Here is a 14,732-nt window from a genome sequence, read left to right as displayed (position 1 = left end):
CCCCTCCCTTTTGAGTGTGACAGAGCTCTCGCTTGAGAGGGAGAGCTGGCAAGAGGAAACGTGAAGCGAGTCATGCCGGCGGCTTAAGTTATAAACAATGCGTGACAATTATACTCGAATGTTCGCGATATAGTCATTTCTACATCTCACGTGGCACAAGCCGCGATACATCGAGTATATTCGATATATCGCCCAGCCCTACTATGTCCTACCGGTGAAGCTTCCCCTGTCAGGTGAAAAGAAGCGGCTGGCTAACTGCCCATGTCTCGGAGGAAGCATGGAGCCAGTTTTGGCTCTCCCCAGATCGGCAGAGGGTGGAGCAGCAACCAGGATAAATAAATTAAATTAGCACTAATGGGGGTTAAAAATGCCGGGGGTCGAAGAAGAAAAAAAAAGAAGGAAAAAAAAAAGTTGTACTCTTTGATTGAATGGTGATAAGAACATAATTGACACACATAATTAGCGCGCAGATGACAGAGGTTACAGATGTTTTTTAATGGCAGAAATCGGTTAAGAATTAAGCAGATAATCCATGGTGGCAGACAGTGCCTGCGTCTGTGCGCATTTGACACAGCAGCGAGGAGGGGAGGAGAGGCACGCCTAGGCGCTGCTGACTGAGAAGTGAATACAGTGATTAATACATGATGTTTCAGGTGCAATGTTATAATACACGACATTCTGATTATCACACCAAATCCCCCTGTTTTCCCTCCATCTCCAAATCGGACCACTTTTTTTCTTTTTTCCTATCCACTGAGCCTCTCCTGAAACTGTTTGGAGCCCCCCTGGGAAGGCCCGGCTCCCACTTTGAAAAAACCTCCGGTGTAAACCAATGGGACATCAGCTGGGGGGGGTGTAGCGGGCGGGGTCAGGGGTTTGTAGGGGGCGGAGTCAGGGTGCCTGTTGCTGCATGTCTCTCCAGCTCTTCCACAGCAACAGGTCTCGGCTCTTGGCGAGTGCCACCAGCTGGCGGGGCAGCTTGAAGCCGCTGTACTGCCCCACGCCATCATCCTGCCCCAATGCCAGCAGCATGGTGACGCACCCTGTGAGGCAGCAACACACAGAGGGCAACCATTGAGACACAGAGGGCAACCAGTTAGACACAGAGGGCAACCAGTGAGACACAGAGGGCAACCAGTGAGACACAGAGGGCAACCAGTCAGACACAGAGGGCAACCAGTCAGACACAGAGGGCAAGCAGTCAGACACAGAGGGCAACCAGTGAGACACAGAGGGCAACCAGTGAGACACAGAGGGCAACCAGTCAGACACAGACGGCAACCAGTCAGACACAGAGAGCAACCAGTGAGACACAGAGGACAACCAGTGAGACACAGAGGGCAACCAGTGAGACACAGAGGACAACCAGTGAGACACAGAGGACAACCAGTGAGACACAGAGGACAACCAGTGAGACACAGAGGGCAACCAGTGAGTCACAGAGGGCACCCAGTGAGACACAGAGGACAACCAGTCAAACACAGAGGGCAACCAGAAACACACAGAGGGCAACCAGTGAGTCACAGAGGGCACCCAGTGAGACATACCGTAGAGGGCAACCATTCAGACACAGAGTGCAACCAGAAACACACAGAGGGCAACCAAATTAAAAGACAGTCAGATCCAGCAGACTATGTTGCAACAACACACACAGGCAACTGACAACACAGACAGATAACAACACACACAGGCAACTGACAAAACACAAACAGACACCGGACAAGACAGACAACCAATGAAACGTCTGTACCTGGGTGGTAGGAGGTCAGGTCCTTCCCGTTGACGCCGTTGATGATGTTGCTAACAGCGACGGCGGCGTGCAGCCCAGCGTGGTATGCCATCTTGGGCTCCCTGACGTCAGCGCAGTCTCCCACAGCGAACACGTTAGAGAAGCCTTGCACCTGCAGCTGGGTGTTCACCTTCAGAGCCCCGCTCTTTGCCACACAGGAGGCTGCTGGATGGCAAACACAAGCCACTTCACTGATTCATTCATTTCTTAACTTGCTCTCTGTCTTTCAGTCAGACCTTTACTTAAAGGGGCACTTCACTCTGAAATCAAAAAGACATATTTTCCCTCTTATCTGTAGTGCTATTTATCCATCTAGATCGTTGTGGTGTGAGTTACCAACTTTTTGAGATATCGGCAAAATAGATTTGAAAAACTCAACAGCAATGTCTCTTTGCAGAAATCAAGACCCGGTTACTCAAGATAATCCATAGGCCTTGTTGTGAGCAGTTTCATGTAGGAACTATTTTCTTTTGACCAAACTACACCCGCCAACCCTCTCACCATGCAAAAGGATGTGTGCTAACGTTACAGCTAAGCTAAGCTTACAGCTAAGCTAACGTTAGATGTGGTTGGCGGGTAGTTCGGTCGAAAGAAAATAGTTCCTTGCCTTTCAGACCGGAGGGCTTGTTCGAATCTGAACATGTCTAAAGTCAACATTTCAACCGCAACGTTTTTGTTATTTAAGCCAAACATTGACTTTTTTCTGATTTCCCCCCCATGTTCTCCCCAATTGTACTTCGCCAATTTCCCCCTGCTGCCCTGGTCGCTGCTCCACCCTCTGCCGATCTGGGGAGAGCCATAGACTAGCACCATGCTTCATCCGACACATACGCAGTTGCCAGCTGCTTCTTTTCACCTGACAGCGGGGAGCTTCACCGGCAGGATGTGGAAGGATCACGCTATTCCCACCAGTTAGCCAAAACTTAACCGAGATGTTTTAGTTGCCTAAACACAACCGTCGTAGAGAAGTTTTCAAATTAACAGACATTTTCAAATTAATGTTGGAAGCACGCCACACCCTTTAGAAGGGTAGGAAACATAGTCGCCCCCGCAGCTGGGGATTGAACTTGGAACCCCCGGCATGGGAGGCTAAAACACATGGGATTTAGCGTCGCTAGAGTGTCTCTTGAGGTTTCGGCGAGGGAGGTCTACTCACTGCACAACACGACCCACTGGCTACCGTTACAGTCAGGTTGGAGGACTTGTTGCACCTCCTTTACCATGCTATTTCAAGAGCAGACTGTCACTATTTACATGACCACTAGAGGTCGCTTAATTTTGAAACGTAAAGGCTGCTGTACAAACGGCGTGTGGAGTGGCTTTTGGGGGAGACCAGTAATAGCTGGTGGTTGTGGTGCAGAGTGTGGACTCACACAGGCTGGAGGCGTAGGCAGCAGAGTTGACCTTGAGGCCGGTGCAGCAGATGATGAGGTCGGTGAGGATGGTGTCTCCCCGCTCCGTGGTCACCTCCGTGTTCTTCTGAGTCACGTTCAGCTGCAGCTGCTCCAGGTTCAACACCTTCTGTCCTGAGGCAGAGCAAAGGAACCCCATGGGGGAAGTTTGCGTTGGTCCAGGTGGTTCACTGAACCCCCTAGTGGCCGCAGCAAAAAATGCATGTAGCAATTTAAACCGCAGCTCTAAACCTCCTGGCTGCTCAGCTTCAGTCAGTCAGTTCTCACCAATGAATTGTGAAAAATAGGGCAGTGTTAACTCAATTGATAATGGAAATGAATTGATCAAGTTATATGTAAATCAATAGATAGGTCTTCACTTAGAGACTATTTTTACAATGATAGAGAGCTTTGTCACATTTTTGTCTAACTTTTGTCTGCCAAAGTATGTGACAGCAGTTCCGCTGTTTTTGTAGAATGACGCAAGATCGTTTTCTCAGCTACAGTGGCAACTGGCAAGCAAAACATTATGATGTCACAGTGAAGTTGACCTTTGAACTTTGGGATATGAACTGTGATCAGTTCACAATTTAATCCTTTTAGACATTTTTGGGAAATGTTGTCATAATTAGTGTATCAAGAGTTATGCCCAAAAAGTCTGTTCATCCTTAAGTCCAAGTTGACATTTTTGCCAAATTTGAAAAACTTCCCTCCAGGTGTTCCTGAGCTATCCTGTTCATGAGAATGGAGTGGACGTGAGGTCACATTGCCCATGACCTTTGACATTGACAACAAAATATAATCAGTTCACATTTGAGTACAAGTGCACGTTTGTGTCAAATTAGAAAAAAATCCCTGAAGGCGTTCCTGAGATATTGAGCGTATGTACGGACCTGCCACCCGAAAACATAATGCCTCCGGCCATGACTGTCGCCGGTGCGGAGGCATAAAAGATGGAACCAGTGCCATTTCTCTGTAGTCCACCAAGATATCTGTCTAATAGGTCCACTTGATGGTCACCTATGGTCATTGTTACGGCTGGCGCCGTTATTTTATTGTGTTGTAGTAGTTTTGCTAAATCTAAATCAATCATCGCCATTTTGTTCAGTATGTGAACTTTGGTCTTTGTAGTTTCTTTGACTGTCCTCCTACAGAGTCATCTCCTGTCTGGATTGGTTGGCTTGGCGAGAAGATTGGAGATTGAGAACTGCTGTGGCTGTTGCTGATTGGCAGCTGATTGGCACAGTCTCCTTCATATGCTCCAGTCTGAAGATGGCAAATCAGAGGCAGGCAGTAGCTGAGCTGTGCTACTACTCCTCTCACTTCTCTCCTCCTGTTTTGTTGACCAACTCTGTTTGGTTATTTGTTTTGTTTTTAATTCTAGTGTCATGTTTATGTGTTGTGGTGCTGGGTTCAATTCCTTTGTATAGCTGCTGCCTTCTTCCAGCGTTGGCTGACACCCTTTAAAACTAATGGGCTAAGGCCTAGTCTTCAGGTTAGCTTGTTTTTGTTAGCTGATTAGCGTAGCGAACCAGCATCATATGTTTTTTTTTTACTGTGTGGAAATAAACTCACATGTACTTTTTCATGGTTGTCTGTATTTGGTTTATGTTGTGATCCAAACCCCTAGACTGGGTCATAACAATTGGGGGCTCGTCCAAAGCTAATTGTGGCCTCATTAGTTCCTGTGTCAAATTTGGGACATTCAGTTTCCTGAAACAACTTGTAAGTATTTTTGCTTGGCAGTTTTGACAGTTTTTTGATGTGTGATTTAGTGTTTTCCAGATGCACCTGTGTGAGCTCGTGTGGTAGCCGGTGTTGACGACCGTTCGGCTGTGGCAATTTGGTCGTGACACCGGGCGTCGGAAGCTGTGCATGCTGGAGTCGAGTTTTTCCGGTGTTTTTTGTGTGGCTTTTGGCCCAACCTTGTGGTAAGGTGGGTGTAAAAAGCAGATGGTTGGTTGCTGTGGTGGGAAAGGAATAGTTCCTGCGCTCCAGCATTTGGTGTTGTCGGGGCAGTGTCTAGCATTTCAGTGTGGGTGGGGTGGTTGAGGCTGCCCGTTCCACACCAAGGACTGCTGCCGGACGAGTGGACAGTGGTGACGATTGCTGCCCACTCCAGACTAATCTGATGGCTCAAATGGAGGCCGGGGTAGAGACGACAGAGCACCTGGGACTCGCCCTCCACGTGAGAGGTGGAGCTGGAGGCCGGGGTAGAGACAACAGAGCACCTGGGACTCGCCCTCCACGTGAGAGGTGGAGCTGGAAGCGAGGGACCGTGAGATGGCTGAGGTTGCGCAACTCATGTATCTCCATGTCCGACAAGCAAAGCTGGAAAAGGAGTCTGCTCAAGTCATGTCTGCAGTCTACCCTGGTGAGTTTATGGTTTCCCACCCTGCATACTAATGTCAGTGGACAAAATGCTTTGTTTTGTTAGTGTTCAAACTGCTGTGGTGCTAAAACTAAGTTGTGGAAGTTAAATTTGTTTCAGTTGTTCCTGTGTTAAAGCTCTTAGTGTTGAATCTGCCAACGAAAAAATACATTTTGCCTGTGAATATATTTTGCCCGTGTTAAATCTTGTGATTTGTTTTCGGAGGAGTTGTTGTCTTTGTAGCCTCCTAACCCCAAGGCGGTGAGTACTTGTATCCTGTGTGTTGCCTAGGCCTGGGTTCTGTAATAGTATTTTGCAATAGTAATTTTGTAATAGTAATTTTGAAATAGTAATTTTGTAATAGTATTTTGCAATTCTGTATTTTGTCAGCCTGATTAGAAAACATGCTTTGGGGAAAGATGTTTTTTCTTAAGGTGGGGGGTGTTACTGCTGGCGCCGTTATTTTATTGTGTTTTGCTAAATCTAAATCAACCATCGCCATTTTGTTCAGTGTGTGAACTTTGGTCTTTGTAGTTTCTTTGACTGTCCTCCTACAGAGTCATCGCCCTTCTGGATTGGTTGGCTTGGCGAGAAGATTGGAGCTTGAGAACTGCTGTGGCTGTGGCTGATTGGCAGCTGTTTGGCACAGTCTCCTTCATATGCTCCAGTCTGAAGATGGCAAATCAGAGGCAGGCAGTAGCTGAGCTGTGCTACTGCTCCTCTCACTCTCTCCTCCTGTTTTGTTGACCAACTCTGTTTGGTTATTTGTTTTGTTAATTCTAGTGTCATGTTTATGTGTTGTGGTGCTGGGTTCAATTCCTTTGTATAGCTGCTGCCTTCTCTTCCAGCTTCAGCTGACACCATTTAAAACTAATGGGCTAAGGCCTAGTCTTCAAGTTAGCTTGTTGTTGTTAGCTGATTAGCATAGCGAACCAGCATCATATGTTTTTTTTACTGTGTGGAAATAAACTCACAAGTACTTTTTCATGGTTGTCTGTATTTGGTTTATGTTGTGATCCAAAGCCCTAGACTGGGTCATAACAGTCATGAAGGATGGGTCATGAACGAAAGAACAAGATCGCAGGATACAAGCGACCGAAATGGGTTTTCTCAGGACGGTGGCTGGCATCTCCCTTAGAGACAAGGTGAGAAGCTTAGTCATCTGTGAGGGACTCGGAGTAGAGCCGCTGCTGCTTTGCGGAGAAAGGAGCCAGTTGAGGTGGTTCGGGGATCTGGTAAGGATGCCACCTGGTCGATTCCGTAGGGAGGTGTTCCAGGCATGTCGAGCTGGGAGGGGACCACGGGGCAGACTGAGGGCTAGGTGGAGAGGTTATATCTCCGTGCTGGCCTGGGAATGCCTCGGGATCCCCCAATCAGAGCTGGCTAATGTGGCTAGGGAAAGGGAAGTTTGGGGTCCCCTTCTCAAACGGCTACCTCCGCGACCCAATCCCGGAAAAGCGGTTGAAGATGGATGGATAGATAATATCAGTCAGTGTGAAAGGATCCAGAACGGTACAGTGGAACCACCTAGTGGACTCTGCTTCAGACTTTAACAAGACTAAGCTAACCAGCCGACCTACCAAGCATGAGCTCTACTTTCTTCTCCAGCAGGACGTCCTTCACCTGCTGCCTGACGCTGGCCAGCAGCTCCGTGTCGGCCAGGGCCAGATGGGAGTGGATCAGCACCACCTGGGGTCAGAGGTCATCCTCGTTTAACATGAGACAGACAACAACAACAACATTCAACACAGCAGGAGTTACAGTAGCATCAGTATGGTGTTTTTCCACTGCATGGTACCGGCTCAAATCAACTCAACCTGCTTTTGGTTGGTAGCACCGCTTGGTTTTGGACTGAAAACGCCTCCTCGCGCCAATGGGACAACAGCACAGAACCATGACAGAGAGACACAGCATGGAACAACAGCACAGAACCATGACAGAGAGACACAGCATGGAACAACAGCACAGAACCATGACAGAGAGACACAGCATGGAACAACAGCACAGAACCATGACAGAGAGACACAGCATGGGACAACAGCACAGAACCATGACAGAGAGACACAGCATGGAACAACAGAGGTCATTTCGGTAGAGGTACTTTTGTGCAAATGAGGGAGAAGACTCATCTCGCTGTCACCATGATTGCTAATTTAACATCCAAAACAGCAGCATTGTGGATGTGAGTGGATCTACGTTTATTATCATCCATTGCCTGGCCTCCCAGGATACCTCAATGTTGCATTTACCCCCATGCACATCGTTTGACCATTTTTTTCAACTTATAACTGTATGAAACACCATAAAACCAGAGGAGAATCCCAATTTCTTCTGCTTCTCTATGAAGCTCTCGGCTCAGGTTGTCTGAGTGTATTGTGGAGCTGCACGCGCTGTGATTTGCTCATCTGCGTTCGGGGCGGGACTTAGCGATAGATCAATTGCGGTAGAAAGAATTGTCTCTGTCTGAAACATTACGGCCACTACAGTAGCGTGGCAATTTAAATATAGTCGGTTTGTGCAGAATGTGCCTTGTCGCGCAATGATGATGATTCTCTCTGACCAATCAGCAGTCAGCAGGGTTATAAGTCACCTTTTGGTATCGCCTCGAGCGGGGTGCTACCAAAGAAGTAGCAGGTGCCAGGTATGGTACCTGGTACTTGCCCAGTGGAGAACCAAATAAGGCAGTAAGGGGCTGTAGTATCACTAGTAAATAAATGTGTTTTCAGACTCTCAGACTCAGATGTAACTCGCTCTCTTCAGACTCCTCACCTTCTTGTCTGGATACTCGGTCTTGATCTCAGCAGCCATCTCCACGCCGGTCGAGCCTCCTCCCACCACCAGCACCGAGTCTGCTGCCTGGATCTGATCAACACACACACACACACACACACACACACACACACACACACACACACACACACACACACACACACACACACACACACACACACACACAAATATGAGAGATCCAAATATTTATATATACAATACAATAATATACAATACAATATATGATAGTGCAGTGGTAGCACTATTGCCTCACAGCTACTGTAGAAGGCCCTGGGTTCGATTCCCGCTTGGGACGCTGATTGTGTGTTCCTCCCATGTCTTCAGTGCCTACTGCCCAGATGGGCTATCTCGTCGAACGGGCCTTTCTGTGTGGAGTTTGCTTGTTCTCCCCGTGCTCCCTGGGCTTCCTTCCTCCATATATAAGCCCCAACTAAAAACATGCAGAAGATCGTCGTCTGACCAGCAGCGGTTGGAAGAAGTTGCTCCCCAGGCACTTCACTGCAGCTGCCCACCGCTCCTGGCCTGAACCATGGAGGACAACGAGCCAGGATGGGTCAAACACAGAGGACACATTTCACAGCGCCTCCAAAGTGTGTGTGTGTGTGTGTGTGTGTGTGTGTGTGTGTGTGTGTGTGTGTGTGTGTGTGTGTGTGTGTGTGTGTGTGTGTGTGTGTGTGTGTGTGTGTGTGCGTTAGGGCTGTGAATCTTCACTGGCTTCACGATTCGATTCGATTACGATTCAGACGGCTACGATTCGATTCGATTACGATTATCGATGCATCTCGATGCATCTTAAATCAATGCATCACTTTTTTCTTCAATAGATGATTTATTTTTTCTCACTTTCTTTTTTCTCACTGTGTGGCTACTTTTAAAATAAAAGTGCATTTGGAATTGCATTGTATTATGATCCATAATTAAAATAAACAACTGCATGATATGCATTTGCATTATATGCAACTGCATTCTATTTTATTTGATTATAATTTTTTTTTTTTTTTTTTTAATAATCGATTTTTGACATTTGTGAATCGATGCAGAATCGTGCACGTCCGCATCGCGATGCATCTTATAATCGATTATTTTTGACACCCCTAGTGTGCGTGTGTGTGTGTGTGTGTGCACTGGCTGCCGTGCACGTGTGTGTCCATGCCACGGTGTTTGTGACAAGTAAAGACGGGGTTTGTCTGTCCGGTTTAATCGTAATAAATAAAACCAGACACTGGATGCATGTGCTTGTAGACACAGGAAAAAAGTGTAGCACAATGATAGCTTATATACAACAGATGCAAGCAGCCGTATGTAAACATGTTCAGCACTCAAGGGTATACAAAAATCAGCATCGTCTTCTCCAGATGGAAAGGCTGCCTATAGTGGAGGCTGAACAATATTTTGCCTGTTTGTTTGCTTTTGCATGAGTCTATTGCAGCTAGGGCTGTCACTTTTTATTCGAAATTCGAATTTAACTTTGAATGTGGGGGAGGAGGGGCATGTTCGAATGTAATTGACCTGTTCGAATTTTTTTTTTTTTTTTAATTAAAAAAAATAAATAAATAAAAATAACCAAAATTAACCAACTGCTGCTTGCTGGTAATGTTAATCCCATGTCAGAAAAAGTCTCCAGATTTGTCACGTTAGTCTCTTCTGAGAAAGATTGTCTCCAGGGTCTGAAAAGTTGTCTCGAGTTGGATGCAGCTAAGTTTGTGAGGCAGTGTTGTGACTGAGCGTCCAAGCTAACACAGCAGCGGAGAGGAGCTGACTGACTGGACTATGAGGACAGCTGAGGATTTTTTTTGTATATTCTTTTAATATTTTATATTATATTATATATATTTATATGATGTAACCGGCAGGCGCGGACTGCATAATCGGGCACGTCGGGCCTGGTGGCCTGGCCTGGCCTGCAAATTTTTTTTTTTTTTTTTTAATATATTCGAACATTTTGCGGGCAATTAAAGTTTGTTCGAACTTTATTTTGGGAAAAAGTGACAGCCCTAATTGCAGCCCCCCTAGTCGCACAGCCAGTCCATGGAGCACAGACTCCCAAACACAAGCACAGACTCCCAAACACAAGCACAATAAGTTGGCAGTTTTATCCTAATGTCTTAATATTTTCTACTAAGGGCTGATATTTCATGAGAAGGCCATTTCAATGATGGTAACTGATTTTCTGGTGAAAACAATCACACACACGGCGTCCGGGTGGCTAATATTTTTTTCCCTAGGATAGTGAGGGGATGACACGCCCTACTCTGCCTCTGATTGGTTTGGGTTAAGACATGGGGGTAGAAAGTCTTCCCGGCTAACTTCTCCCATGTGCGTTGGGCACAAGCATGAGGGGGTTGGGTTTAGGCATGAGGGGTGGTGATTGGTTGGATTTAGGCATGAGGAGTGACGATTGGTTGGGGTTAGGATAAAATCTCAGGGTAAGCCAATCAGAGGCAGAGTGGGGCGGGGTGGCCACGTTTAGAGGTCAGCTGACTGTGTGAGCCTCACCTCCTTGGCGAGGGCGTCGTACTGCTGGACGGCTGTCTGGATGGCCGCCACGGTGTTGAACTTCCCCGGGAACGGCCCGTCGGTCCCCGTGCTCAGGATGAGGTGAGAGAACTTTACTTCCTGTTCAAAACCAAGAAACTGTGCTCAGGAACGAGGTGAGAGAACTTTACTTCCTGTTCAACACCAAGAGCTGTATTTCACTGTATTACTAATCATCATTTTTGGTCTGATTTGAATTTATGGATTAAATCTAGCATTGATGTTCTACCACCAGTATTACTAGAAAATTTGGAATGTTTATAGAAGATAGAAATATAGATTTTTTTTTTATTAATAATTTAATTCTTTTCACAAATTATACACAAATGTAAATAATGCAAAACACAACCCTGTTAGCATTTACGTAAAAACAAATTGGTAACATTTTCCAAATCTCTAACATGTATGAAAAACATGCCCCCCCCTTTAATGAACCATTTCTTTGTTTTCTTGTTGTTGTTTCTATTTCCTATGTTCTTATTGTCTTTACAAAACAAAGACAATAAGACTAAAAAACTTTTAAAAAATGGGGATCTGTCCAGTCACATGACCTGGGAGAATTTTGACCTGGTTACACTTTGACATGTTTCAAAACATCTTGTAATGCAGCAGCTCTGTCATATTATGTCCTATTCTTCTTCTCTTTTTAGTTTCAGCACTCATAACTTAACATTGCTTTTGTTTGTTTCATACGTCCCTCTTGCAATATTTTCCTATTCTTTTTTCTATTCGATTTTTTTTTTTCATCCTATTATTTTTGCTGCTGCAACAACACAACTTGATTTTATTAGTATTTTATTGGTATTTTAGTTAACAAACAAACAAACAGTAAGCAAGCAGTGTTTTTCTCCTTTCTCCCAAATTGTACTTGGCCAATTCCCCCTGCTGTCCCGGTCGTGGCTCCACCCCCTCTGCAGATCTGGGGAGAGCTCTAGACTAGCACATGCTTCCTCCGATTCATGTGCAGTCGCCAGCCGCTTCTTTTCACCTTTACATAATCAGTGAAGGTTTGCCAAGTCATAAAGTGAGTCTGAGTTAAAGGTTAAAGGTGTTGCAGGACATCTGTGATCATAGAAACATAGTGGGAGTGGAAGGCTGTGCCCCTTTCCACTTCAGTAGAATTCATCTACATGCTAAGAGTTCTGAACCTTGCCACAGTGGAAATGAGTCCCTTAAGATGACTAACTTGACTAACTTAACTTGAGTCACTTAAAATGTGACTTGTGTTGACTCAACAGCACAGCCTGCAGCCTGGTTACCTTCCCCGCCTCCAGAGTGACCCCCCCCCCCCCCACCCACCACCACTCCACCATGCCCTGGACAAACCTTCCCCCCCTCCAGGGTGACCGTTCCTCCCTCGGGGTCGACTCGCTCCACCCTGCCCTGGACGAAGCTCTCTCCAAACGTCTTCGAGTATGGAATGAAGGTCTTCTGAGCAAAACCTGCAGGGAGAACAGAGCGGGTCAAAGGTCAACTCAGTACTGAGCAAAACAACAAAAACCTAGTGCCCTTAAACCCTTAAAGGTTATGGCCTTAATTAAGAGTTAACTACTGTGTCTAGTAGTCCTGCTAATGGTGTTCATGTTAACTAAGGTATTATGGTTGGTTCGAGGCATGAAGTCACTGAGGTTAAGTTTAGAGCAAGCTTATGGTCAAAGCTGTTAATTATAGTAATAAATAAATAAATAAATAAGTTTATAGACATCAAATAAAAAAATACAGATTTCAGGGAGATTTGTTTTAATCGAAAAAAGCATAAATGGAATATGCATGAAATAAATAAACAAATTAAAAATAGAATAAATTGTTTAAAAAAAGGGAGATTTTTTTTCTTACAAAAACCAAACTGGTGCTAAAATAAAAGCTAAATGTGGTGGGCGTGTGTTACCGGGCTGCACGGAGGCACGCAGCGCAGCGACGTTGTGGTGGAAGGCATCTCTCATGTCGATCAGAGTGAAGCTGACCTGACGCGTCTTCAGCTCCTGACAGGCTGCGATGCCCCCGAAACCCCCCCCTACCACCACCACATGGACCCCCTCCACCGACAGCTCGCCCCCCATCTGCTGCACACACACACCTGCACGACAACAACAACAACAACAACAAGACAAGATGCGCTTAAAGGTGGCCTCACCGGAAGATCAAGACCAGAGGAACAACGTGAGAGGTAAAGGGACTGCCGCCGCCAATCGCCTTTTTGCAACACATGCCCATCGCTTGGGAACGAAAAGATCCAGATGGAACATGTTCACAGGATTTACAGCCCTAATATAAGAACCACGGTCAGACCACCATGATCTTCAAGGTGCTCAGGTACCAAGACCGCAACACCATCTAAGGCAGTGGTTCTCAAATGGGGGTCCGCGGACCCCCAGGGGTCCGTGGCACTTTGCCAGGGGGTCCGCGAGAAGTTTTCAGGTAAAAAAAAAAAAATGCTACATGTTACTTATTCCTTCTCAAACTACTTCCTACATGGTGCTAGTCTATCAAAATATCTTGGCTGTCATTGATTGTGTTGCATAGTGGTTTTCTGTACTGTTTGCAAATTGTGATATTGTAAGTCGCTTTGGACAAAACAAAAGTCTGCTAAATGACGTAATGTAAATGTAATGTAATAAAAAAAAATATAGCCTATATATTTATAACGAAAATAGTTTATGCTTTAAATCTAAAATGGTTCATGGATTACATTCTAATAACAAACCTATCAAATTAAAAGTTAAGCATGTTACCATGGAAACACTTAAAGGAACACTCCGCCCATTTTCAACCAGCTTTGTATCATTAGAACATCAGTAGTATATCAAAAAACTGTAAACGGTTTTGAAGTCTGTCATTTAATTTGACAGTTATTGAGTGTTAAAATGTGGACCAGTGACATCACTGGTCCACACTAACTCAAATTAATATCTCATTAACTCAAATCAACTCTTAATAACTGTCAAACTATTCATCATTCATCTAGTTTGACAAGATAAACACCATGATAGAAAACCTACATTTACTTTGACCACCAAAATCGAATCAGTTCATCCTTGAGTCCAAGTGGATGTTTGAGCCAAATGTGAATAAATTATGTCAAGGCGTTGCTGAGATATCACGTTAACACATTGAGTGCCACAGCGCTTCAGTAAAATTGTCTGGAGCCTGTGCCAGATTCACTTCCATTCAGTTGAAAACAGCTATATAATTTTTTCTATTAGGGCTATATTGACAGGGCTGGACTCTAATGAAACATTGGACACTCCTGCTTCTTCCAAAGAAGAAATTTTGTTTCTAGACAGTTCCATTATGAAATGACAGCCTCTGAAAGAAGAGCACTTTCAAGGGTTTTCTGCTGTCTTTTTTTACTTTTCAAGATAAAGTCACTTTTATGAATACTTTTTGCACTCTAATTTCAAGCACATTCACTGACTCTAGCTACTATTTTCTGATGTAGTGACATGGTGTAGTTCTGTGCAGCCTGCGTGCCCCACCCCCCTCTCCCCCCCTCCCCCCCTCTTCACCCCTGAGCTGCGGGCTCCTCCCCACACGCACACAGTCTGTTTTCTCAGCCTCCGTTTTTGCCCGGATCCCAGCGCAACAAGGAAATGGCAAACGGGACTGAAGGAAAAGGTTTGGCCGTTCGGCTTCGGGTGCTGCCTTTCTGGCAGGGAATCGTGTCGAGAAACTATATGCAGACAGATAGACAGAAGCAGAAGAGCTTAGTTGTGGGCGCGGATCGCAGCCAACTGTCAGCTGCAGACAGAGCAATCTATATGGCTCTGGCTGCAGCATGCATCGGTTTCGCTTTGATCACGGCTTTCTCCGCTTTCTCCTGCACAAAGTAAAGGATCTGAGGTGGGTGGCGCAGCTC

General features: G+C 45.6%; 1 protein-coding gene across 2 annotated transcripts; it reads right to left on the bottom strand.

The window, feature by feature from the left end:
* Positions 1-478: 478 nt before the first annotated feature.
* On the bottom strand, positions 479-12,936 carry aifm2 (AIF family member 2; the record flags this gene model as incomplete). Of its 2 annotated transcripts, none has more annotated exons than XM_083651219.1 (8): positions 479-1,043; positions 1,751-1,954; positions 3,163-3,315; positions 7,132-7,240; positions 8,321-8,413; positions 10,838-10,957; positions 12,203-12,318; positions 12,765-12,936. In XM_083651219.1, the coding sequence occupies 8 exons, from the start codon at positions 12,934-12,936 to the stop codon at positions 892-894; spliced, it is 1,119 nt and encodes a 372-aa protein (XP_083507345.1). In that variant the 3' UTR covers positions 479-891. The 2 variants fall into 2 exon arrangements, with proteins under 2 accessions (XP_083507345.1, XP_083507346.1); XM_083651220.1 differs by having other exon boundaries at positions 1,751-1,951.
* Positions 12,937-14,732: the final 1,796 nt, after the last annotated feature.

The sequence above is a fragment of the Poromitra crassiceps genome, assembly GCF_964638095.1.
Source record: "Poromitra crassiceps genome assembly, chromosome: 14".
Classification (NCBI taxonomy): Eukaryota; Metazoa; Chordata; class Actinopteri; order Beryciformes; family Melamphaidae; genus Poromitra; species Poromitra crassiceps.
This window is presented reverse-complemented; position numbering and strand designations above follow the sequence as displayed.